This window comes from Doryrhamphus excisus, chromosome 10, assembly GCF_030265055.1.
Source record: "Doryrhamphus excisus isolate RoL2022-K1 chromosome 10, RoL_Dexc_1.0, whole genome shotgun sequence".
Taxonomy (NCBI): domain Eukaryota; kingdom Metazoa; phylum Chordata; class Actinopteri; order Syngnathiformes; family Syngnathidae; genus Doryrhamphus; species Doryrhamphus excisus.
In genome coordinates, this window is record NC_080475.1 from 19,429,621 (window position 1) to 19,457,260 (window position 27,640).

At 43.2% G+C, this 27,640-nt stretch overlaps 1 protein-coding gene across 7 annotated transcripts in view; it reads right to left on the reverse strand.

The window, feature by feature from the left end:
* LOC131137599 (copine-5-like) overlaps positions 1 to 27,640 on the reverse strand; it is a 155,575-nt gene that overhangs the window by 26,655 nt on the left and 101,280 nt on the right. For 6 of the 7 annotated variants that reach the window (XR_009131945.1, XR_009131944.1, XM_058085728.1 and 3 more), the window contains 4 exons: positions 19,633 to 19,679; positions 18,766 to 18,947; positions 14,385 to 14,512; positions 2,035 to 2,137 (listed from right to left, as the gene is read on the reverse strand). Coding sequence is in view for 5 of the 7 variants with exons in the window: in XM_058085728.1 (XP_057941711.1) it covers positions 2,035 to 2,137; positions 14,385 to 14,512; positions 18,766 to 18,947; positions 19,633 to 19,679 (460 nt within the window). In the remaining 2 variants the exon portion in view is untranslated. Of the gene's footprint in view, positions 1 to 790; positions 1,972 to 2,034; positions 2,138 to 14,384; positions 14,513 to 18,765; positions 18,948 to 19,632; positions 19,680 to 27,640 lie in introns of those variants that run through there. The other variant, XM_058085730.1, reaches the window with a different exon arrangement.

The following is a 27,640-nucleotide window of genomic DNA, read 5'->3' on the forward strand; positions in this document are numbered from 1 at the left end:
CCATCAAAAAAGTAGTACAAATTTAATTGAATTTCTCTGTAATTAAATGTGTTTTAAAAGAGAAATGAAATGGATTAAATGTTTTATGACTATTGCCCTATGTTTTAGGTATTTTCATTTGTACATTTCATGAAGGAAAGGTGCATTGAGGCAATTCTTTAATAATAATCCTTTCTGAATGTTCCTAAATGATTATTTTTTTCTACAAACATTTACAATTTAAAACCAGTTTCCTAAATAAACTAATCTTATTTGGAGCTGACACAAATAAACAAAAACATGTTAGTATGAGAGGTCTCACTCGCTCACATTTTGTGTTTGCTGAGCATTTGTGGGCGAGTTTAAGAGCTAATATGCTAATAAAGAAAAAGTCATACAAAAATAAGCTTGCTGACTGTGTTGTTTTAAATAATGGTCCTTGTTCCCAAATTGATATCCTTTTACATAAAATATATGTAATTATCGTTTATCGTAGTTGCATTGAATCGTTTACCACAAAGAAATGCCCCTACTTATTATAGATAAAAACTTCTTTCTATCTGCGATTAAATGCGATTGATTGTGAGTTAACTGTGGACAAAATGTGATGAATCACAACAAATATTTCAATCGATTGACAGCCCTGGTATATACATTTATGTGTATTGTATTTGTATTTGTTGAGCTCGGAAAAGTATTTGTAATCGAATAAAATTTAAAATCCCCCCCCCCCCCCATCAATTCATTTAATATAATAAAAATACAAATAATAGCCTGCCAAAAAAAAATCCAATAATAATAATAGTACAATCATAGTAATTAGAAATAAATTCACGTTTTCTTTCATAAATCCACCAATGAAAAAAAATAAATAAATAACAGCCTTATCCCATCGATGGATAGACCAAAATCTAATAAAATATAATTGTGAACGTTAACCCCACCACACTTAACCGAACTGGACTATGATATTCCAAACGGCACGAATAATGACTTTTTTTTTACGAATAATTAATTTCAACAAATACTTAAAAAAATATTAGTATTGGGGGAACAATAAAAACATCCTATCAGAAAGCTGCGTTTCTTGGTGAGACCGCAGTGCATGCCCAGATCAGCCAATGAGTGACTGGTGTTCAGTAGTCGGGGGCGGGGACAGCGTGACACAGAGCTGTCAGCCTGCACCATCCAGCAATGGAGAAGGCTCAACTTAGTTAGTTAGCATCTGTATTTTGCCTTGTAAACACACTACCTTTCACCTCAACTGTGTTTCAGATGCTGTTTTCAACTATCAGTAATAGTGGAGTTTGACCGGGACATTATTCTGTTGGGCTGCATTTAGCTGCTATTTACTTCTGCGGTTGGGCCTTCTCCCGTTGGCTCTGTTAGCATTAGCTCGCTAACATTAAGGGTGTTGGCAGTGTCACGTTCACATTGGCTCACACATTGGCTCACACACAGTATTTGGTACCTTTAAGTTGGTGGGGTGTGTGTGTGTGTGGGGGGGGGGGGGGTCATGTTGACAATGATATTGTAATGGCGGCTGAATAATTACACGTCAGGATGGCTGTATACAGTTCGCCATTTATTTGTAACAGCAGCATACAGCATTTCCTGTCTTTCACGCTGACTCTCGTCATAGCACTCCCCAACACTTCCTCCATCTCTTATTCTGGCCTTTTTCCTCCAAACGCTTGCTCTAACCAGCATGCTGAACCTGGCTGCCCTCTATAGCTTACACATGCAATAGCAGTTTGGAAAAACAATATACCCAACACCACAATATTTTAGTAGTTCTTGGTTGAGCCAAAAACCAGACAGTCACTCAAGCAGACCTGACGATAAGGATTTGAACACCTCAGGCATCCCAGACATCTCAGCAAAATTGAACATAGGCGTTCATAAGAGAGGAAACAAGTGGCGCAGAAAACATCCCAGAAACTTTAATATCTTCTTTGACTGAACTGCAAACCTTGAAGGGTACAAAAAACCCTAAGAGCAGTATCATGGTATAAGAGAAGATAATCCTGCGGCTGGTGTTAGAACAGCACTTACATTTACGATGGCCTCCTTAGTTTGAGCCATGTCCGAAATGACGCCATCTGTGATTATGAGCAGGACAAAGTACTGAGATCCATCCTGCACTGCTGCTGCATACCTGAGAGAGAAAAAAAACATAAGCCATGTAGAACATTGAAAACATATGCAGACAAGGACATGGGCATGTATAAAGGTGATCTGCAGCAGTGCTTTTCTAACTCATAGAACGAGTACTACATGCCTTTTGCAAACATGAATTCCCCTTACACCCACGCGGCGTGCACAAACGCTGAATGTAGAATTTAACTTCACCTCCTGTTGACAAGGACAGACATGGGCGGCATGAGCTCTGGCTTTGTTCCTGGAGTTTTTAAGTTTTTTAAAGTTTTTGTTGGAAACATTCCCGACCATTACTCGTGTCAGCACCTCAAATTACTCCGCTGGGAACCTTGTGGCAACTCTGTCTTAATACAGGACAAGCGAGGTCTGAACTCACCACATCAACGAACTCTAAGGAGTCGACAGCCGTTACAAGGTGGTGGCTGCTTTTAGCCTCCATAACCTCCATAATATCTCGGAACCTTTGTGGGGACATTCCGGGCTGTAACATCGAGTGGTGAGAGACTATACTCTCTATAAGAACGATTACTAAATATTGAATACAGTCGTAAAAGCGAGCTAACAGGCTAACAACAGACGGTGTTGACAAGGTGTTGTCAAGGTGTTGCCTAGCAACCGCAACCATGCGGAGATCCAAGGGGAAGGGTTCACCCCTGGGACCAAATAGTGAACCTCCCAGCCCAAGTACCTCGGATCGAAGTGTACCTGGAAGCTCATGTAGCTCGGGCCAAAGCACTCCGGACACAATTATGTACACGGAAAAAATCTTCAAAGATCTGCCGTCGATTCCCACTGAAAGCGATCTCCACCACTAACGCACACTAAAGCATACTAGAGATGCTATCAAAGCTGCTAAATAAGGTGGATTACTTAACCCGGAGGACGGATCACATGGATAAGAAATTACAAAAAAACGGCAATTAACTGAAAAAGATGACTTTGAAGTGGGAAAAATCAGAAGAGAAGGTGGATGAGCACATTCAAAACCCAATGAAGGAGATGATAGATCATATAAAGAATTACAAGAGAGTCATACCATCATCAAAAAAGAAAATGAGGAGAAAGACAAAATAATTCAGGAGCTGAAAAATACAATTGACGACGTGGATCAGAATACAAGGATGAACGACATAATAGTGACGGGGCTGAAGATCAAACCCAGGTCTTATGCCATGGCAGTCAGGAACAGTGAGGAAGCAGACGAAATGGACATCACCTCAACGGAGCAACAAGTAGTGGATGTCCTAACATCCAAAGAGGTAGAGGTTGACACCGAATCCATCGACACTTGCATCCCACTGTACGGAAGGAACATAACCACACCCATCATCATCGTCAAGTTCACTAACAGGAAATCCAAGACCACTGTACTAAAACAGGGAAAGAAGTTGAAAGGTACAAATGTCTACATGAATGACCACCTGACCAAACGTAATGCTGAAATCGCGAAGAAAGCACATGACCTGAGAAAGCAGGGAAAGATTCAAGCTACTTGGAGTACCAACTGCAAAATTTTCATCAAGTTAAATGGAGGACCGGAAGCCAGTGTTGTCTCGTTGTCAAAAATATCGGAACAAGGAATCTGGAACAAGTCTAAGATTACTTGAAAATGGAAAACGACTTAAACATCACCATTATGACACAAGAAGATGTGCAATTGGACACCTTTGGCTTTACAAATCACAAACAATTGGAATTGGAAAAGGACATAGATCCGGATACATAATAATAATACTATATCAGTTGCTCTTGACAATATCCTGGAATGCATAACAATTGAAATCTATAAAGAACAACGGAAAAACGTGTTCATAAGTAACGCCCATAATGACGCCACACTCAAGGATAGAAATGTTTGAAGATTGGATCAAAACAACCTTTTCAGATAACAATCAAACATTTTCATGGAGACTTCAATATCGATCTGCTGAATCCACACAAGAACAAGGTAATTGACAATTTTATAGATACAATGTACAGCTTAAGTTTGTTTGCCTAAATCACCAGACCATGTAGAATAACAGCCCATTGTGCCACTCTAATCGACGATATATTCACCAATGATTTTGATAACAAAACCACTAGTGGCCTGCTAATCAAAGACATCAGTGATCATCTTTCAGTGTTTACAATTTATAACCATCATTACAACAACAGACCAATGGAGGCTACAAAGACTGTCCAAAGACTACTATCTGAAGACAGAGTCGACGCTTTCAAGAAGGATCTAGAAGAACAGAAATGGGAGCGTGTGTCTAGTGCCAAAGACGTGGATGAAGCATATGAACACTTTCTACATACTTATATGATCCTGTACGATAAGAACTGTCCCTGGAAGGAAAAGTCAAAGAAGCAAAAGAAAAACAACAAAAGGACTTACTAATGCTTGCAAGAAGAAGAACACACTGTACAGGAAATTCATAGTTCAACAGACTAAAGAATCAGAAAGAACATACAAGACTTATAAGTTGACTACAATCCTAAGAGTGTGTAAGAAGGAATATTACAGCCAACTATTAGACAAGCACAAAAACAATATTCGACCAACCTGGGGCATTTTAAATAGTATTATCAGGAAAAGTAACAACAAGACAGACTACCCAAATTATTTCATGGTGGGCAACACCTATCATGATGATATGGATGAGACAGTTGAAAAGTTCAATAACTACTTTGTCAATATTGGTCCCAAACTGCAAGAAAAGATTCCGAAACAAAGGACAAGGGAGGAAATTAATGAAACAATAGAAAGGAATCCTAATTCTATGTTTCTGACGGATGTAACAAAATAGGAAATCATTGATATTGTCAAAATATTGACAACTTCCGATTGGCGGGGGCGCCCCTGTGCCCACAGGTGTGTGGCCTTCGATGCCCTTCTGCCCTAGTGGGGTATGGTCTCCCGCTGGTCTCGGGGGTGCGGCTCTCCTCCGGCCTGCTGGCGCCCTGTTGCCGGTTGGGATTGCTCCTCCATGGCCTCTTGCTGGTCTCTTCGGGGAGTTGCTTCGGGGGCGGGTCTTGGGGAGTCGGCCCTGGCTTTGCCCACACCCACGGGGCCGGAGGATCTCTGGCGGTGGGGGCTTGACCTGGTTGCGCGGGGCGGGGTTTGCTGGGTGGTAGAAGGCAGTCTCTCTCCTTTTGTCATTCTCAGTGACAATTACACATTCACACACTCGCATTCACATACACCACACACCTCCATATGGACACTCACAGCACATGGGTGCTTCTCTACACAATCTACCATCTTATCCCTGATGTCTATATGCTATCAGTATGCTATTATTACAGTAATAATGATGCCAAGCAGTGAGATTTTAATTACTGTAACTGTATGGCTGTAATTGTGTTTACTATCATGGTTCATGTCTTCATTGTTACTATTGCCACTGGTAAGTTGGACTGTTTCATTTCACTGATATCATCTCCATTGTGACCCTTAGCCATCATTGACATTTACCTGTTCTGTTTGTCACTGTTGTTGTTATGGAACTTCTTGTTGCTGCTGTTTTTGTCTCTCCCTCTACTCCCCCCCCCCCCACTCCCTCACCCCCACCCCACCCCACCTTTCTCTTCTTCTTTTCTGTTCTTCTTCTTGCTCCGGTCCGGTCGCTCCAAATGGCATAACAAAAACATCAAATAATGGCAAATAAAATTTCATGGTACAGGGAAGTTGTAGCCAACACCTTTCCTGACACAGAGCAAATCTGTTTAGCATGTAAGGGCATTTAGATCAACAATACCATCTGCCCCAATGGCTGGACGGGACAAAAAAAAAAAAGATATTGTCAAAATATTGTAAAGCAATAACATCAACTTATTGTAATGGAATCGAAATGGACACTATAAAAACGTCAGTTAACGAGATTGTAGAACCACTTATGTTCATGAGTAATTGATCTTTTCAGACCGGAAGATTTCCCCAAGAAAGGAAAACAACAAAGGTTGTTCCAATTTTTAGAAATGGTGACAAACACCAATTTACAAACAATCGGCCAGTCTCCTTACTACCACAATTATCCAAAATTATTGAGAAGCTATTCAACAATAGGCTGGATAAATGTATTAATGTGAACAAATTACTATCAGAGTCAGTATGGATACAGAGCTAACATTTCAACCTCCATGCCACTGATCAAAATTCCGGAGGAAATCACTAACGCTATAGATCATAGGAAGTGTGCAGGCACAGTATTCATGGATCTGACAAAAGCCTTTGAGACAATCAACAATGGCATCTGAATAACTAAATTAGAAAGGTACGGAATAAGAGGATTAGTTCTGAACTGGGTCAAAAGCTACTGAGCTGACACGAAACAATACGTACAGCTAGGAGAATACACATTTGCAAGTTTATATATTTGTCAATATTTGACAATATTACGTGCAGAGTACCCCAGGGGTCAATACTAGGACCAAAACTATTCAACTTGTACATCAATGATATCTCCAAAGTCACAAAAGACTTAAAGCTGGTATTATTTGCGGATGATAGCCCTGCTTTTTGTTCTGGAGGGACTACAGACGAAATCATTAGAAAGATCAGAGAAGAAATGGTCACACTAAAAAGATGTTTTGATGATAATAGATTGTCCTTGAACCTAAGTAAAACTAAAATAATGCTGTTTGGTAACAGCAGAAAAGGCACGTACAAGCAAATACAATTCGACGGTATAGACATTGAAAAGGTGAAGAAAAATACATTTCTGGGGATCAAAAATAGATTAAAAAATGAGCTGGAAACCTCATGTTACAAATATACAACATAAGGTGGCCAGAAATATTTCAATATTGAACAAAGCTAAATTTGTTCTCAATCAGAAATCACTCCACACTCTTTATTGCTCTCTGGTTCTACCATACCTTACTTATTGTGTGGAAATATGGGGTAATAACTATAAAAGCAATCTTCACTGGCTAAATGTACTGCAAAAAAGGTCAGTAAGGATAATTCATAATGCCGCCTACAGAGAACATATTAACTAATTTCTAAAATCACAAATACTTAAACTTGCTGATATAGTTAATCTTCAAACAGCTAAAATAATGCATAAGGCTAAAAATAACCAATTACCTAAAACTGTCATCCAATACTTCTCTTCAAGAGAGGAGAAATATGATCTCAGGGAAGAACTAAATTTGAAACACTTATATGCTAGGACTATGTTAAAAAGCCATAGCATTTCAGTATGTGGAATCAAACTATGGAATGGATTGAGTAAGGACCTCAAACAATGCACAACGATGAGCCAATTCAAGAAACAATACAAGCAGTTGATGTTTGCTTTTGTGAACAAAAGTGAAAGTGAACAAATGTAACAGTTACTGATTTTAAAAGTACCAGATGGAGGGGTAGGATTTAATAAGCTTTGCTTCTTCCTACTCTTTTCGGACATGTGGAACTGTGAACTGATTATGTGATGCACTCAATTGTAATCTGATGCATGTTCAAATAAAATAAAACCATTAACATTGCAATTACCAAATAAATGAAATATGCTGTGGCTTTCATCTCTCCGAGATCCTTCCAGACACTATTACGAAACCCATAAGAAGAACCACATAGTAAGTGTGGCCTACTTTCAATCGTGCAGTGCTGGCTGTTTTATGAATAATTTATCTACCTGTTTATGCATGTGGTCTTAGCTTCTCACAATCCTATTGATTTCCTGGCACCAAATTATGCATAATGAGGATTGGTAGACAGTACAAAACAAATCAATGGGAGCTCAATGGACACGTCAAAGATGAATCCTCAGTTTGCTTCCACTTTGGTATATATGACTGCAATTGGTTGGAATTTTGATGTCTCAATGACATTGCTCTTCCTTATTTTCCATACCATAAAATAACTTGTGTCTTTGGTGTCACATTAACAGAGAACTCATTAGCCCAATTGTTAATTGTGCACTGTGTGGATTGTACTTAGGGACGTGCAGTGAAAGGCTGGAAGATAACTTGATTTGCAAGGGATAAAGTTGTTTAAGCAAGGTTATGCTGCAAGGCAATTTTTTGTCAATGCACTAAGCAAAGTATAAACACAACACTTGTGTTTCTGCTCCCATTTTAATTAGCTAAACTCAAAGTTCTGAAACCTTCCTATACATACCTTTCTCTCTCAAATATTGTTCACAAATCTGTTAGACAGCATTCTAATTCATAATCCATCCACCTCAAAGGATTGTGTGTTGTGGATCAAGTGGACCATGGTGGCAGTGGGGTTATTGTACGGGTAGGCGTGTGTTATGGACTGCAAACACAGATGCATTTGTGGCACTATCAAGCAGATGAAGACATAGAAATAGTTCCCTGCACAACCCTGCACAAACCCCTCCAAGAATGTTGACAGACACTCAACAATAGGTAAGGCTGAGGAGAGAGTATGTGGACAGATTGGAGAGCATGGGCAGAAGGATAAACTATCCTACCTCAGCTTAATCCGCCAGATTGAGAATGGGAGTGAAAAAGGACACCCAGAAGCTGAAATAGTTGAAACAGTAATTACAGTCAGAATCAAAATCAGAATCAGAAATGGTTTATTGCCAGGTATGATCAAACACATACTAGGAATTGCAGACACATCTATTAAAAAATGAAAATACAAAATATACAGAATAAACAGTATGAATATATGTACACAGTCTGTTTTTTGTTTGTTATTCCGGAAGTGCAGTCTGATTGTTATTTCTAAGAGTCCAAACTGAGCGTTAATGTAACGCATATAGTGAGTGTCAAAGTGGCAGGATGAGGCAGAGGTGGGGTGTGAAGAGTGTCAGGGGTGTTCCGGGCCTTGTTGATGAGGCTGACAGCAGACGGAAGAAACTGTACTTGTGGCGTGAGGTTTTGGTCCTGATGGACCGCAGCCTCCTGCCAGAGGGGAGCGTCTCAGAGTCTGTGTCCGGGGTGAGAGGGATCGGCCACAATCCTTTCTGCACGGCTCAGGGTCCTAGAGACTTACAGATCCTGGAGGGACGGGAGATTGCAGCCAATCACCTGCTCTGCAGACCGAATGACACGCTGCAGCCTGCCCTTGTCCTTAGCAGTGGCGGCAGCGTACCAGATGGTGATGGAGGAGGTGAGGATGGACTCAATGATGGAGGTGTAGAAGTGCACCATCATTGTCTTTGGCAGGCTGAATTTCTTCAGCTGCCGTAGGAAGTACATCCTCTGCTGTGCTTTCTTGATGAGGGAGCTGATGTTCGGCTCCCACTTGAGGTCCTGGGAGATTATGGTACCCAGTAAGCGGAAGGACTCCACAATGTCAATCGTAGAGTCAGAGAGGGTGATGGGGACAGGAGAGGGTCAGTTCTTCCTGTTGTCCACAACCATCTCCACTGTTTTTAGAGCGTTGAGCTCCAGGTTGTTCAGGTTGCACCAAGTCGCCAGATGGTCAACCTCCTACCTGTAGACGGACTCACCGCCGTCAGAGATGAGACCGATGAGGGTGGTGTCGTCCACAAACTTCAGGAGCTTGACAGACTGGTGACTGGAGGTGCAGCTGTTTGTGTACAGGGAGAAGAGCAGAGGAGAAAGAAAGCAGCCCTGCTGATGGTTTTTGTATCCCCAGCTTGTTTGTTGTTGTTTGTTGTTTCCCCAGCTTCACACACTGTTTCCTGTCAGACAGGAAGTCTGTAATCCACCTGCAGGTGGAGTCAGGCACGCTCAGCTGGGAGAGCTTCTCCTGGAGCAGAGTTGGGAGGATGGTGTTGAAGGCAGGTCCCTCTCCTAAGTGACTTATTCATACCAGACGAAGACCTCATTGAGACCGTCACTGAAGCTTCAAAGCTAGAAAATGAAAGATTGGAGAAACGAAAAAGGTCCACTGCAGTCAAGATTCCCAAGATGCAAGAGCTCCAAACAGAATGCCAGGCAGCCCAGAGAGCTGTTCAGAGACCCCCCACAGCAGATGATAGAAGAACTTTGCAAAGAAATGAAGCAAATGTTTATGGCTGTGATGGTAACCAGCCCCGCCAACCCATGGTACCAAGACAGAGAGAAAAAGGCTGTAAAAAAATGCAAAGAAGAGGGGACAGGAGACACCTGCAGCCACTGTTTCAAATGTGGACAAGAGAATCACTATTCCCGTGGATGCCAAGCACAGAGGCCGCCAAGGGGAAACAGAGAGGTACTACTGAGTCCCTACAGTCCAGCATAGTAAACGAAAAATGCAAACATCCATGACACGTTCTGAGCAGAAAACTTACATGTCCGTCCCAAAGCCTCTTCACCAAGAAGTAAAAGAATATCTGCAGGACTTGATTAACAAAGGCTGGATTACACCCTCACAGTCCCCCAATTCATCCCTGGCAGTGTGTGTCTGCAAGAAGGACGGCACTCTTCACTTTTGTTGTGACTATAGAGAGCTTAACTATAAATCAGTTCCAGACCAACACCCGATATCAAGGATGTTGGATGAGCTGGGTTGGAGCTCTTCGTTTTCAGTGGTAGATCAGGGCAAGGCGTACCACCAGGGTATCTTGGATGAAGAAAGCCACCCCTTGACTGCCTTCATCACACTCCGGGGGCTTTATCAATTGGTCCGTATTAGGGATCGACCGATATGTTTCTTTTGGGGCCGATGCCGATTTTTTCCCATCATCCTTAGCCGATGGCCGATTTTGCTTGGGCCGATATTTGTGGCCGATACTGCTTTTGATCCCTCAATTTACATGAAAAAATGATCATGATAACAAATGTTACAGGCCTCATGTTTAAACAAATAGTATGTATTGAAATGTAAACTCTGAACACAGTAGGATTCAGCTTTCTTAAACACACATTTAAACGGCATTATCAACTTTAAAAGGAATAAATATTCAATCATGTGCAGAACATTTCTGTCGTAGTTAAAATTTATCTAACATCGATGTGATGACTGCTCCTCCGCAGCGTGACCCCCCCCCCCGCGCCTCCACACACAAACACATCACACTGACACAGTTTAGTACGATATATAAAACATTTCTCTCATTAAAGTTCGTGTTGTGCACGATAAAGACCTCTCATAAGCAGACACGGCTGCTCCAATTCCTTCTGTGTGTGTGTGTGTGCGTGCATGCTTGGAGGGAGCGCACACACATAACACGACACGCATTTAAAGTTGCATAGTTGTTCATTCTTGTTCTGCTCAACTAGTGAGAGTACTTTTATTTGTCTGTTGCGTTGGTATGTGATGTTTTTGGGCTTTCTTGTTGTCACACCGTGACTGTTATGCCTAGCGATCACCCAGTGAAATGTGATGGGCTGAGTAAAGTGTTAAAATCAAGCTAACCGTATTACTTGTGAAAACGCGTCCTTGATGTGATTCAACAGTGGGGGCGGGGTACCGCGACTACGTGTGTTGCGGGGTCCTCTGCCTCTGGGGCAACACAAAGCTGCCACGGTGGATGCCTGACTGTAAATCATGCAGTGGAAAAATACATAGGCGAACCCACGCGCGTATCGGCCAATACCGATACAAGGAAAAAAAAATTAAATATCGGCACGATATATCGGCCGGCCGATGTATCGGTCAATCCTTAGTCCGTATCCCCTTTGCACCCGCTGAGTTCCAGAGGAGCATGGAACACTGTTTAGCAGGCCTCAGGGACACCATCTGCCTCCCGTACCTGGACAACAACCTGGTGCACAGTAATAACTTCGAAGAGCACTTGGACCACATCCGGCCCGTCCTCCAGCTTTACAAAGAATATGCTGTCAAGCTGACCCCAAAGAAGTGTGAGTTGTTCAAGCACTGTGTCAATTTCCGAGGCAAGCTGGTAACCGACAACGGTTACACGATGGATCCAGCGGAGTTGTCGCCAGTGTTGGCCTTAAAGGAGAAGACACCGACAATCACCGGTGAGGTACGTCAGATGCTTGGCTTCCTCTCTTATTATAGGCCTTTCATCACCAACTTCTCTCGTATTGCACAATAACACAGCAGTGAAATTGCCCACTCGATAGCCTGCTTAGTCCGCCACCTTGTGAGAAAACTGCCCCAGTCACAGCTAGAAAAGAACGGTTCCCAGCTGTGACTCGGTTTCCATCGTTCTTGCCAAGACGGAATTATTACGGTCAGTGCCTTAACGTTGATCAAAGATGTTGACTCCAACCCGACTTTTAAACCAGAACAGATCCACAGAGGCCAGGAAACAGATGAAGTCTTGTGCTCTGGTACAAGTCATAGAGTAGAAGATGGATGGAGGTGAAAGCAGAGCATCCCGCTGTAGCTGCACTGCTTAAGCAATGGATGAAGCTTCACATCGATGTAGATGGTGTCCTGTGCCGCCACACCACCTGTCAAGAGCAGTTATTTGTCCCCAAAGCCTACCGTTCCCTGGTTTTCAAGGAGCTCCATCAAGACATGGGACACTTGGGAGTGGAAAGAACTCTGGACCTGATTTGAGACAGGTTCTACTGGTCACAGATGGCAAAAGAAGTCGAACACTTTGTTACAGAAGTATGTGAGTGCATTAAGAAGAAACCGAGTAAGCAGATCTGTGCACCTCGATTTAGTTCACTTACCCGTTCCAGCTCGTGTCCATAGACTTCCTCCACCTGGAAAAGTGTAATCAAGGCTATGAGTACATACTAGTAGTCATGGGTAGTCATGGGCAACTTCATGAGGTTTGCACAAGCTTATGCAACGAAGAACAAAGCAACTAAAAACGTCGCTCACAAGCTCTTCAATGGTGGTGTTGCACAGGAACCTCCTGTTGCCCTGCGACTTCCTGCCCCAGGAAAACCTGCCAACACAGACCGCCAGCCCCCAAAAGAATCTGTCACAAAGCGGAAGACCCGACCTCCACATAGACAGTAGCCGCAGCTAGAGAACAGCAACACATCGGATGAGTGGTATCTCAGACCTGTTCCTGGAAGACTGCACTCAACCCATCAGCAGTGCCCTTCCAACCTCAACCAAGTCCTTGTCACACAAGAGGAGGATTTGCCACTACAGAGTGACGAGGGTGTGCCAGAACAGATTCAAGATTCTGAACGTGACCTGGAAAAGCCCGGCAATGGTGAGACTGACCCTGTGAGACAGCAACCTCAAAGAGTGAGACGGCAACCGACTATACTAAGTTATAACACTCTAGGTCAGCCAACTTTGGTCCAGAGAGAGGTAACAGAGATTCATGTTATTGAAAGTAATACCTTCTGGAGTCCATGGACTACTGAAGTGTGGTGAAGTTATTGTTGAGTATGTGCTCTACCTGCAAATGTCAAGGCAAATGGTGGTCACACCAGATACTGACTGGACATCTCCCACCACCCCTTTCATTGACCTTTTGTTGTAGCCAACCTAAGACACACTTGCGCAATATGCTCATGCTGTCTCGTCAGCATCTTCTTTATGAATGCCGTCTGACACAGATGTAGACAGATTAGTGACCAATACTATATTTGAAGGAAACAGGCTTCTTGTGTACATAATTTGTACACAATAATTTCTTTTAGAAGTTGTACACAAAGTTCAAGAACACTCCAATTTCTCTGGAGGAGTGTGTTAAGATGGTTCGTCTCTCTTCCTTTTGTGACCTTTTTTCGTGCCACTTGTGTAGCAACAAATTACTTACTCTAGTACAATGCTTATCAACTGATGTTCACAAGGGTGTAGTACCACAGTGTGTTCCAAACACTGTTATGCAGACAGAGGGATAGCTAGCACTCCAGAACATGGGACACTTGTAGGATTTAGTTGCGCCTACTGTCAAGGCTTGATCAACCTCCATTTCTTCAGAACAGGTTTAAATTGTTGACACATTTGTGGTCCCTGGCACAGGCCTGTTATTTTTCTGTTTTGGGTAACCTTACCTTTGTTTTAACCTCTGGCACATCACCACTTACCTTTGTACAATTTCAAACTATTTACAATTGAATTACTTGAATTTCAGGAAATAACTGGAAGAATTGGGGTATTCCAAAACATTTGACCGGTACTGTACATACACATAATATACAAACTGTACTTGCTCTGTGTGAATACTGTACTTTTTAAAATATGCTTTGTGAGGCTGATGACATTGTACTGTAAATGTTAGTGCTCTGTAATGCAGCAACAACTTTTCAGATTTTTAAACTTTTAAATACTTGACAGTTTATAACATTTAAATGACCAGTTGCTATGGTGAACACAGTTACGGAAAGACATTACATGGCAGAATGCTTTCAAACCAGCCCATTTGGTTGGACCTTTTAAATCTCATTATTTTCACAATATACAAATACAGAGAGTGGTGTACTCGCTCATCCCTAGCAATTACCTTGCCACATGATTAACAACAGGAGCAAAGTTGGTGGGTCCATACAGCTGAACTGTCTTAAGGCTTCGATGGTAAGCGTCCAGAATCCCCTCCATGCCGTTGCAGTAGGGGCTCTCAATGTTACCATTCTGGTAAAAACAAAAGAAAACAGTGAACTTCAAACAGAACCACATGACAACAATAGCATCAGTGGTGATTTAGTCTTCAGGTTCTGGAATGTCACTTCTGTCAGAAATAAGAAGGAGCCCTTTTTGTCACGCTTGTTGGCTTGTTGATGTTGTGGCCCCAGGATAGCAGGACCCAAATGCAGGTAAAAAAAAATTATGCAAATGTATGCAATATGACAAAACAACTGGCATGCACCAAACACATTGGCAATGATCCAACAAAGAAAGGAGCACACACCTGAAAACACACTGAAACAGAAACAGATGCGAGAGAAAAATGCAAAGGAAAACAGAACAGGGCAATGCAGGAAGTGAATACCCCCCAAGGACGGATCCCAGACGTCCTAGAAAGTCCAAAGACCGGAAGTGGGTTGCTGGCGGGAACCGGCTGGGGCGACAAGCCCGGTGGGATCAGCGGGGCCCCTCTGGGCAACGGAGGGAATGGCTGGGCCGCCAAAGGTGGCAGGACCGACCAGAATGGTGAAGGAAGCAGGACTCCTTTTTGGGACGGCCCAAATGACTGGGAGCGTCTGACGCAAAGGACGTGAAGCAGGAGGCGTCTTGGCCCCCTGGCTTGCAGATGGGAGAGCTGGGCTGTGAACCTGGGCCAGCAGGAGGGAGACGGACCATCACCTCCTGGTTTACAGGAGGAGGAGCAGGCTGCGCTTCTTCAGATGCCCAGAAGATAGCAATGTGCCCCCTTTCCACAGGCAGCATGTACTACATCCTTCTTCCGAAGGCAGATCCCAGATGCTGTTCACCGCTGGAACAGGAATCAGGCAAGGGAGGAGGGGGGCTTTGGTGGAGTGGCAAGAGTTCCCCCTGCTCTATGTCCCCAACAGAAGCTGCATTTGACCTCAAACGTGGTGTGGAGACGGGCACCCGGAAAGTCTGACTGCCGAGGAGGCGAGGTCCATGCCGACGCTGGTGGGGACAGAAGTTTAGGGCGGTGTTGGCTCTGGGGGGGGTCTGGAGCATCAAGCGACGGGGCAAGGAAGTTGGGGGGGACTGAAGCTTAAGGCTGCATGGTTTGGGCTTCAGTGGGGGTTCTGGAGCATCAAGTAGTGCAGCACAGGAGCAGGGGAGGACAAAAGCTTGAAGCTGCATGGTGTGGACTCTGGGGGGGTCTGGAGCATCAAGCAACGCCAGGGGCGTTGGAGGGCTGTGACAGCATGTCTGAAGCATTGGGTGCCAAAGTGCAGGTGTGGGAAGTGCACTGACTTCTCTCCGCGTAGCACAAGAGGCAATGCCAGAAGGGACGAGGGCAGCGGGAGTTTGGAGCTCTTAGGCAGGTGAGCGGAAGGTCAGCTGCTCTCCTCTTCATGTTGCATCAAGGCAATGAGAATTCAGAAGAAGAAAGCGGGAGCCCTAGTGGTGGCTCGTGGGGTTGCACCTTGGCTTGGCGAGGAAACAAGGAAGGAGGAGACTTCACCTTGTGACGCAGCAAAGTCCTCGCTGGAGCCGGCTGAGACGTGGGTCGGCGTCGCAGTCGAGTTGGTGTCAGTGGCAGGTCCGGGATACACCCACACTATGGGGATAAGTGTGCCGTCCGACCCCCAAACCATGTCCTCCAACTCTTCTGGCGTAAATTTTGCACAGTCCTCTTGCCCCTTGAAAATCTGCAGGATCCAGAAGTCCATATCTGCAAGGTCATCTTCGTTTGGTTGGAGCATTCTGTCACATTCAGGCTTGTCGGCGTTACATTGCAACCCCACAATGCAAGAAGCAGGACACAAATGCAGGTAAAAGGTATTGTAATGCTTTATGCAATTCAGCAAAACAACTGGCATGCACCAAGCACATACGCAAAAACGATCAACGAGAGAGTACACACCTGAAGTAAATAGACACCACTGAAATAAAAAACAGGTATGAGAGATGAATGCCAATCAAAGGAAAACAGAACAGGGATAGGCAGGAAGTATACACAAAATAAGAGCATCCAAACGGAAACTGAGGCCCAAAAAGGGAACATAAACAAATCGTCATGCAGAAAGGGCGTGACACTTTATATTGGTTTTGAGGATATAGAGTGTATGGTATGGCAAATGTTGTGTGCCCCTCATTGGAGATTTTGGAGAGATAGACCTATCCATCCATTCATTCTCTATGCCGCATATCCTTGCAGACATGGTGGAGCCTATCCCAGCTGTCTTTGGGAGAGAGGCAGGGTCCACCCTGGACTGTTGGCCAGCCAATCACAGGGCACATATAACAAATAGCCATTTACACTCACATTCAAGAGATAGACCCGAATGTCGCTAATTCTCACAGTTCACCCTGATCTACCAAAAACATCCATCCATTTACTATGCCGCGTATCGTCACTAGGATTGCAGGGGTAGGCTGGAGCCTATACCGCCTGACTTAGACAGAGAGGCGCTGGACAGGCACTAGTTGTTTTTCCATCTATCAATTTTCTATGCCGCTTATCCTCACTGGGGTCTTGGAGGTATGCCGGAGCCTATCCCAGCTCATTTTGGGCGAGAGGCGGGGTACACCCTGGACTGGTGGCCAGCCAATAGCAGGGCGCATATAGACAAACAACAACAACCTTTCACACTCACATTCATACTTATGGACAATTTGGAGTCATGTTTTTGGAATGGGGGAGGAAACTAGAGTACCCGGAGAAAACCCACGCGGAAGGAACATGCAAACTCCACACAGAGATGGCCAACTAGATCTCCTGACTGTGTAGCCAACATGCTAACCACTAAGTCACTGTGTGATCTATTAATCTTATGATGAAATGTGAACAAGGACGATGCAACTGCCATGGAGTCCAAACAAAACAACATGTCCACAATTAAGATCCAGTATATTGTATATATATACTCAGAGGTTTAACGCACATGGTGTATTACTATTTATTACTACGACCATTAATTAGCAGATTTTTGTCCCTTTTTAAAGGCACAATTGCAATTTTAATGTTATAAGTTTATATTCTATTTTTTCTTTTCCAATGCATAATTACCATTATACATCTGATAGGAGAAGAAGAATACATACGTATTTGTGGTTATGGTGCAGTGAACGGAGTAAATTCATAAACAGTGGTATGAAAACGTTTGGGTACCCCTGATCATTTTGCTGTATAAATGATTGGTTGTTGGGATCATCCATTCCAGGTAATATATATCAAATAGCAGACCAACACAGGGATAGATGAGAAGGGAAATTAACTTTACGGATATACAGAAAGTGTGCAATAATTATTTAAGATAAAGTAGCCAGGTGTATACAATTGGGCACCAAAACAGAAAAATGACATCAATATTTAGTAGATCCTCCTTTTGCAGAAATAAATGCTTCTTATAGCTTTTAATGAGGGTCTGGATTCTATTGATTTATAAAGGAAAATCCCGAAAATGATCATACCACTGTACATATGTACATACAAACATTTTTTTCAAGCCTATACAAAACCTTTGTGTCAGTTTTGGTGAAAATACAAATACAGTCTGTAATCACACATAAATAATGTATTATATTATTATATGGGGCTGCACGGCGGTCATGTGGTTAGCGCGTAGACCAGCTAAGAGACTTGGGTTCAAATCCACCCTTGGCCATCTCTGTGTGGAATTTGCATGTTCTCCCCGTGCATGCGTGGGTTTTCTCCGGGTACTCCGGTTTCCTCCCACATTCCAAAAACATGCTAGGTTAATTGGCGACTCCAAATTGTCCATAGGTATGAATGTGAGTGTGAATGGTTGTTTGTCTATACGTGCCCTGTGATTGGCTGGCGGCCAGTCCAGGGTGTACCCTGCCTCTCGCCCCAAGACAGCTGGGATAGGCTCCAGCACCCCCCGCAACCCTTGTGAGGATAAGAGGTAGAAAATGAATGAATGAATGAATTATAATATGGTGTGATGAATCTCAATTTGAATTTGGATATTAATGTAAACGTGGACTGATGCAAATGTTACCCTGTAGACAGTTTCTCATTAGCTTGTACAATACTAATAATCAAGAGCCAGAACACATTAGCTGGCTGAGAGAAGCCAAATTGATTTAAGAATCAGTCAGCCTAAGCTAAATTAAGTTACACTATAAAAGATAAATGGAGTTGACTTTATATCATGGGAGGAAAGTAGAAGGATGTGTGCCCATCCATGCAAACATGTTGATGAGGGTATGAAAATGTAAGAAACAATGTTAAAGTATAATAGAGAGCAAGAACCAAATGAACACCACTGATGCCTCACCAAAGGGAACCCGTGAGAAACCCTCCCATCAGGGGGCAGCTTAGCACCAAATCCCAAAGCAGGGAACATCTTATCACTGTCATAGTCCTGGATGATCTCCCCCACCGCCTTCAGGGCCATGGCATAGGCATTCATCTGGTACGGGTTCATGTAATGGAGGGAAGTGGACTGGGATGGATTTCCTGTTAAGAGAAGTCAAAATCATTGATATGAGCCCTCAAAGTGGCCATCAACTGATAGATGCGATTAAAGAAACCATCACTAAATAAGATGATGTGAATAAAAGTTCATACTTATTATAGGGGACATAATTGTGATGTAAATATTCAATTTATTAACTGACTATGTAGCTCAGATGCTCTTTCTGCTCAGAGTGGTATATAATGTACAATATCAATCCATCCATTGGATGGATCCATTGGCTCCATTGGAGCCTATCCCAGCTGTCTTCGGGGATACACCCTGGACTGGTGTCCAATCACAGGGCACATATAGACAAACAACCATTCCCAACCACATTCATACCTATTAACCCAGCATGCGTGTTTTTGGAATGGGGGAGGAAACTGGAGTACCCGGCGAAAACCCACCCGCACACAGGGAGAACATGCAAACTCCACACAGAGATTCCCAAGAGGAGAATCGAACCCTGGTCTTCCCTCCTGACTGTGTGGAGAAATTGCAAGGCATGGGTAGGTACGTATGCCAAGCCTTTTTTTAATCACCGTCTCAGTGCATGCCTTTTATTACAGTGCAATAATATTGTTTGAAAGAAAACAAATAGGTAAATCCATTAAGAAACTACAAAAAATACCACGGTGACCAGAAAACAAAGCAGCCCAGGCATTCAATAAATGCAACACTCACCGTTCGATGCTGTGAAGTCAATAGCCACTGTGAAGTGAATCTGCGTCCTGAAAAAGATGAGCAGAGGAATGGTGCTCTTATCAGCAGAGAGTGAATGTCACCCCACCAGTTTAATGAGGCACATTTCATTCTGCTACACAAGCTGACAATAGTTGGGTCTAAATTACACATCAAGCAATGTTCATAATAATATCACAGATTGTCTTTTACCAAGATGCTTCCACTTCGAACCATCTCATTCCTTCATTTGTCTGTCAATTCTTCTCCCTGATCATCTGCCATTCATGCAAACATCCCTCTGGTCCAGTCAGCTTTTATCAATAATTTATCCATTCAGCTCAAAATGTGTAAAAATGGCTAAACATTTACTGTATCTGTCTATTCAACTCCCACAAATCATTCCTCGTGTCCACCCGACATTCACAAAACCATCTTGTCCATTTTTGCTTGAATGAATTATCCACCCATCTGTCTGTCATTCATAAACCCTTCAGGAATGTGGCTGTGCCTGACCCATAGAGGTACTGGATGTATTTTGGGGATAAAATGTATTTGGGAATTCTTTGGGATATGCTCAACTGTTTCACTACCAAAGCCATTTTTCAACCCGACCGCTGGCTCCCAAAGATTTATTGATACGTCTTATAATGGTAATTGTTTAATTTGATTTGAACATTCATCAGGTTACAATTGAGTGCATCACATTGTCAATTCACAGTTCCACATGTCCAAAGGGGGTAGGAAGAAGCAAATATTATTGTATTCTACCCCTCCATCTGGTACTTTTACAATCTGAATTTACATTTGTTCACTTCCTGTTTTTCTGATATTATTTGTTTATTTTTATTGTCATTTTTTTTGACACACACTGAAGTACACTGTAGTATTCGACCTGCATCCATCCTGCGCACGTGGCCGAGCCAGCTCAAACGTCTCTCCCTCAAGATGGCCACCATGCTCTTCATGCCAGCTCGCTGTAGTATCGCCGCGTCTGGGATTTTGTCCTGCCAACGGATGTGGATACTGCATCGTAGGCGTCTTAGGTGGAAGCTGTGGAGTCTCTTCTCATGCCTTGCATAGAGGAGGGTGCTAAGCGCACAAGCTTGGTAGACATGCATCTTAGTCTTTTCCGGGAGACTGGAGTTATTCCAGACTATGTGGCGCAGTTTTGACATGACTGCTGCAGCCTTGGCGATTCTGCTGTTTCCTTCTTCTGTTTCCAGTGTGTGCGAGCTTGTGATAGAGGACCCAAGGTAGGTGAAGGTTCCCAGAGTCTCCAGCACATGCCCAACAATGGCGATGGTTGGAGGATGATCTGTGCCCTGAGCCATGACGTTTGTCTTCTTCAGGCTGATGGTGAGCCCAAACTCCTTGCAGGCAGCGGAGAAACTACTGACCGTATGCGAAGAGCATCTTGCAGATGAGCACCTCTCTCACTTTGGTCTTTGCACGAAGGCAGGCAATGGTGAAAAGCTTGCCATCGGCTCTGGTGGGAATGTACACCCCTTCGCTGCAGTCTTTAAAGTCATATTGAAGGAGCAAGGAGAAGAAAATGCAGAAGAACGTTGGTGCAAGGACACACCACTGCGGACAGGAAAAGCCCCACACGTGGCACTGTTGAAGCACACTGTGCTGTGCATGTTGTCGTGGAAAGAGGAGATGACAGCGAGCAGGTGTGGGGGGCAGCCAATCTTCTTGAGGAGCTGAGAAAGTCCGCTCCTACTGAAAATCTAATGCCTTTGTTAGATCGATGAAAGCGACATAGAGAGACATCTGCTGTTCCTGGCACTTCTCTTAGAGCTGACGCAGGGAGAATACCATGTCTATGGTTGACCGGCCAGCACGGAAGCCACACTGGGACACAGGGTAGACGCGTCAGGCGAGGGTCTGCAGGCGGGCAAGGGTGACACGTGCGGAGACCTTCCCCACAGTGCTCAGGAGAGAGATACCTCGGTAGTTGTTACAGTCACTTCTGTCACCCTTGTTTTTGTACAGGGTGATAATGTTTGTTTCACGCATATCCTGCGGAATGTGTCCTTCCTCCCAGCATTTACAAAGAAGTGTATGCAGGGGCTCCAGTAGTACAGGTTTCCCACTCTTCAGGACTTCTGCTGGAATGCTGTCACTCACTGGGGCCTTTCCACTGGAGAGACTGTTGATGGCTTTGCTGAGCTCCTCCTCAGTGGGTAATGTGTCAAGCTCCTCCATAACGGGCAGATCGGAGATGTTGGAAAGAGCAGTTTCAGTGACAACATTCTGCGCGGCGTACAGCTCCAGATAGTGCTCGACCGAGCGATCTAGTGCTTGTCCTGGTCGGTGATCACGTCTTGGTCTTGAGGGGGGCAGACTTACTGGGCATTGGACCTGTTGCCTTTTTGATGCCCTCATACATCCCTCGTGCATTTCCTGATTCCGCGGCAAGCTGTATTTTACGGCAGAGGTCTAACCAGTAGGTGTTGGCACGGTGACGGGCTGTCTGCTGGTATGTTTTCCTTGCAGCCCCAAAGTGAGGCGAGTGTGATGGGGCATGGAGCGTTCTTGTAGGCCAGGAGGGCCTTCCTCTTTGCCTCAACCACAGTCAGCGTTCTTGTATTCCTTCTTCCCATAGGCGGAGATGGCCGCATTGTAGATTGAGTCCCACAGGTGGGACCATATGGAGTCTGGTGTCGTCTTCAGGCGTCTCCCTTACAAGGGTGTCAAAACAGTTCAAGAAGCTTCGCGTCCTCCAAGGGTTGCTGACATTACATGTGTTGGCCGGCCATTCTTCTTGTTGTGGTGTATCTTCCGCAGAACAATGTAATGTTCAGAAACAATTACTGACGAGAAGGGAATGGTCATTGTCGCAGTCAGCGCTGTGGTAGGTGGGGGGAAGAAGAACACTGGCAAGGTCCCTTCGTCTGGTCAGGACCGAGCTGGTGCCAATGGCGTGATCGAGGATGTCTCCAGGAAACCTGATGGATTTCTTTGCAGTATCATAGTAACCGTCAATATAGTGATATATATAGCACATCATTACTGGTTGAAGAAACTTGTCTGTAGCAAACATCAAGTGTTTGTATTGTTTCTTGAATGGTCTGATTGAAAACAAATTTTGCTTTCTGGCCACTTCATGTTGTATATATGTAATATATTACTATATATATATAAAAAAATATATATAGATAAATATTACTATATATATATATATAGTAATATGAGGTTTCCAGCCCATATGTTCATCTGTTATGATCCCCAGAAATGTATTTTCCCTCATCATTTCAATGTCTGCACCGTCTATTTGTATTTTCTGGTACGTGTCCTCTCTACTGCAACCAACAGCATGATTTTAGTCTCTTAGATTCAAGGATCATCTATTATTATTAAATCATGGTTTTAATATGACCATTTCATCTCTGACCTTTCTAATGATTTCTTCTGTGTTCTCTCCAGAACAAAAGGCAGTGGTATCATCCACAAATAACACCAGCTTGAAGTCTTTCCTGACTTTGCAAATGTCATTGATGTACAAGTTGAACAGTTTTGGCCCTGGTATTGTATCAATAATTGATACTTTTGGCTTTGTTCAACTAATTCATGAGCCAACCCACATCAGTGGAAATACCCTGGATCTGGTCTTAATTATGGTCATTACGACCTCCAACATAACTGTCCTTCCTTATACAAGCACCGTGTCTGACTATTATTTTATAACATTTTAAATCTTGACCCAATGCCACCGTTCGGACCGGTATCAGTGCCCTGTCAGTCGTAATATTAGTTCTTCAACTGCCACCGCACTTGCTGAGCTACTGCCTGCAGCGGTTTCCTCCTTCCCTTCATATACGGGCCCTATAGACAACATTACAAATGGTTTCAACAAGGTGCTATGTTAAGCTCTTGACACTGTTGCACCTTTGAGATTTAAGTCTCATGCCAAAAGACTTACTCCTTGGTCTACAGATGAAACTTGAAGGCTGAAACAATTATGTCAGAGATTGGAGCACAAACGGCGTGCAACTAAACTTGAGGTCTTCCGACAGGAATGGGGAGATAGTCTGACCAAATACAAACAGGCTCCTGTTGCGGGAAAAAGCTATTATTTTTCTAGACTAATTGACCTCCATAAAAATAACCCTAAATACTGAATCGACACAGTTGCATTGCTAACTCAGAAGACGACCTCTCGTAGTAGTTCCCCTTTCTCAGCCGACGAGTTCTTGAGATTTTTTGCAAATAAAATGGAGCCCATCAGGAATGACCTCCAGACCGGTTAAACGTGTTGGCCGCCATGACCACTGTTGGGACTACTTCCATCCTTTGTCCCACTAGCTTTTGCAACTTTGAGGAAGTATCTCTTGACGGACTTACAAAACTTTTAGTGCAGCAAAACACACAACATGTCTGCTTGACCCGCTTCCTGGGAAACTTGTTAAAGAATTATTCCCAATTCCAGCCCCCTCAATCTTAAAAATTATGAATATATCACTTTCATCCTACTGAAAAAACCAAGCTTTGACCCTGGGAGTATTTCTAACTATAGGCCGGTGTCTAACCTCCCATTTCTTTCCAAGACCCTTGAATGAATTGTAGCACAACAGCTCAATGATCACATGGCTTTGAGTGATCATTTTGAACCTCTTCAGTCTGGTTTCAGGATGAACCACTCCACTGAACCAACCCTTGCAAAAGCAACAAATGATCTTCTCCTATCTATGGACTATGGATCAACAATGAGCTGTTGATCATTGGTTCTGCTAAACAGAGTCACCTGTTTAAGGACACCACTCTGAGCTTTGATAAAAGCATCATTACCCAAAGTGACTCTGGGTGTGATATTGGACTCGACTCTATCCTTTGATAAGCACATTAAGAGTGTTACTAAAACAGCATTTCTTCATCTTGGCAACATGGAGAAGATACAGCCTGTTCTATCCACTTCTGATGCAGAGACCCTAGTCCATGCATTTGTCTCGCCTTGACTACGGTAATGTACTGCTTTCTGGTCTTCCCATGGCAAGTCTCAAAAGCCTGCAGTTACTGCAGTTAGTACAAAATGTTACAGCTTACAAGGACGCATACGTTTGACCATATTTCTCCAGTACTAGCCAACCTGCACTGGTTCCCAGTTCATTTAAGATGTGAAGGTTCTGCTTCTTGTTTACAAAATATTACATGGGTTGGCACCTTCCTATCTGGTTGACCTAATTGTACCCTATGCTCCGTCTAGAAACGTACGCTCACAACACGCCTTTTGACAATACCGAGAGCCAGAAAGAAGTATGTGGACTCAAGAGCCTTTTCCATTCGGGCCCCAACGTTGTGGAATGGTCTACCTGTTAAAATTAGAGCTGCTACCTCAGTAGAAATGTTCAAGTCCTGACTTAAGACTCATTTCTACACTGTTTAGTTAAAAATACTTCCTGCCTTTTTTGGCTGCCACCAAACCACCCCCCCCCCCCCCCCCCACACACACACCCCATTCCCCCCCATGCATGTTAATGGTGCTGCTGGTTGAGACATGTCTAAGATGAGATATGCCTTTATTAGTCCCAGAAGAGGAAATCAGTCTTTGGCTAGGACGACAATGACTTTTGAACAGAACCATTCATGAATAGTAGTGCAGTCATGTCATGACAGATACCCCCCATGTTGTGTATGCTTATGTAATACTCATGAATGAAACAGAATGGACCGATGATGGATCTTTGTAATGCGGTGTACTCGGGTGGAGAGAAACCAGGTCATGGTGAGTGGTGCCAGTTTTTTTTTTAGAGTGCTGTGAACAAAAAGGGATGGTGAAAGCAGGATCAGGTACTCTGGGGATCAGCATGTGCTGCTGTGTGGATGTATGAAGAGTATCATACCGCCACACATACAACTTGGCAGGCTTGGCTTTCACTACACCTGATTTCCCAATTTCCCTTCTGAGGTCTGTTGGGGATTAGTTGACGAGCTGAGTCTACAAATTACTGCAAAATGAAAAAATCAATATGGAACAATCTTGATGGATGCTGCAGCATTGCAAACATATCATGGCCAAAATGGGATTACTATTTTTATCCTTATCCCAATCAAGTAATCCATAAAAGTTGTTTTTTAAATGTATTTCAGAAATACACTTTCTCTTTGAACAATATTTTGCAACCACAGATAAATGTGCTATCATTATTTCCTGCTACTTGATCATAAGTTCATAAATCCAACACTAGCTACCGAAGGGACTCTTTCAACAAGATGCACTACTAGCACTGTACGTCCACTGTACAACAAAACCGTGTCCTGTTATTCTCACCTGTGAAATAATTATACATTTTAGTTTTTCTTTACTTTTCTAAAAACTCAAAGGCACTTTGTAATTATCAATGCAAGCAACTGAAATGAATACAATGTACAATAAAGCAATAGAATACAGAACGAATCTACATGTACCATAGAGTTAAAATGAGAATAACTAAGCACTGAATAAGATGGGATTATTCAACATTAAAAGCCATTTTAATGTTGGTAGTGTGACCAACCACAGCGGAGTGGCCGTGCCTGGAAGCAGGCCGTGGGTAAAATACATAAAAAAAAAAAACAACAAAAAAAACTTTTTTGACAGGAAGCACAAAATCCAAAGAAATACAGCTGCAATAGTGCTGATTCTGGAAGATCTAGAAAGCTTTCTGTGCTGGTTATGGTGTGTAGCTGCCCTATAGGAGTCCACAACTCAATACAAAGGGCCAAAAAAAATGAGAATAATTTGTTCCGTTTAAGTCTGAAATTGATATGGATTGATTAGAAGTTGCTAAATTTATAGTTAGTTACTATGATTCAGCTATATGTGTACTGTGTATGTGCGTAAGTGATCTGTAAGACTAACTCGTTTTTAGAATCAACTCTTCTACAACTTTAATTGTTTTCTTCGTTATTTTATGCTTTTTGTTTTGACTTCCATAGCGGTGCACACAATCCGTGTTGAGGAGGTATGCTGCAGCCGCAAGCCTCTTGTGAAGCTTATACAGTAAATGAACAACAAAAGAAACACTTTGTTTCCTGTTTAAATGTGCGCCACAAAGGAAATTTGTGAAATTTGTGAAATTTGAAAGTTATGATGCATACAAACAACCCAAAAATCTTTTTTTCATGTACGTCAAAGCGAGAGTTGCCCTCGTGAACAAAGAAAAGTTGTAGGGGACTCGTACATTTGTACACAGATGCATGGAAATTTGACTCGTTTGACTAGTTGACTATTTCAGGAGCAAAATGTGAATGACAGGTTTGAAAAAGGTATTCACACAAGTTCTCCCTGTACAGCCCTGACACACAGACACAATACAGACCATCCTCCTGAGTCTGTCTCAGGAGGGTGGTCATTGTGTGACCTGTCAATCACACACCATGAGGAGTGAATACACAGGTTTTTCCATTATCACGATGACAGATAATGACGAGCGGTTGTCGTTTCATGCTCGTACTCAGCAAAAATGTATTATACCCAATAGATAGTTGTTGCAAACGAGTATCCGGCTCATCCCTAACACCTATCTTCAGTTTTTCCTTGATTGGGGACTTGGTTGGCTATAGGTTATCTCTTGAATTCAATACTGCCCCTCACCTTCTTTATCAAAAGGCTGGCACTTGCAACTGTTTATGGCTCCATCATGGGTTATTTTGTTGAACGCTGATGTAATTTTGACTTCCTCCTTCCAATTGGACAAACACAATATGTTCAAAGAGTCTCTGAAATAGGAATCCCCTCCAGGCTTGGAAATGCATGCCAGGTAGGATAGTGTTAAACAACCATTGTATTCATGGCACACCTACATAAGCTCTCATCCTGCTGGAAATCAGCCAACACTAACATTGCCGTGAGCAGTTGCCACAGTGTTTACTGTGCAACAGAAAGCAGGACCAGTGTCGCTGCAAAAGTGGCTCCAGATGCATTACAATCACATTGTCTATCCTGTACTGGCTGAATGTGATTCCTTGAGATACAGTACCTTATCCACAAGGAGCGCCAAAAGAGCTTGCATCATAAGATCAAAAC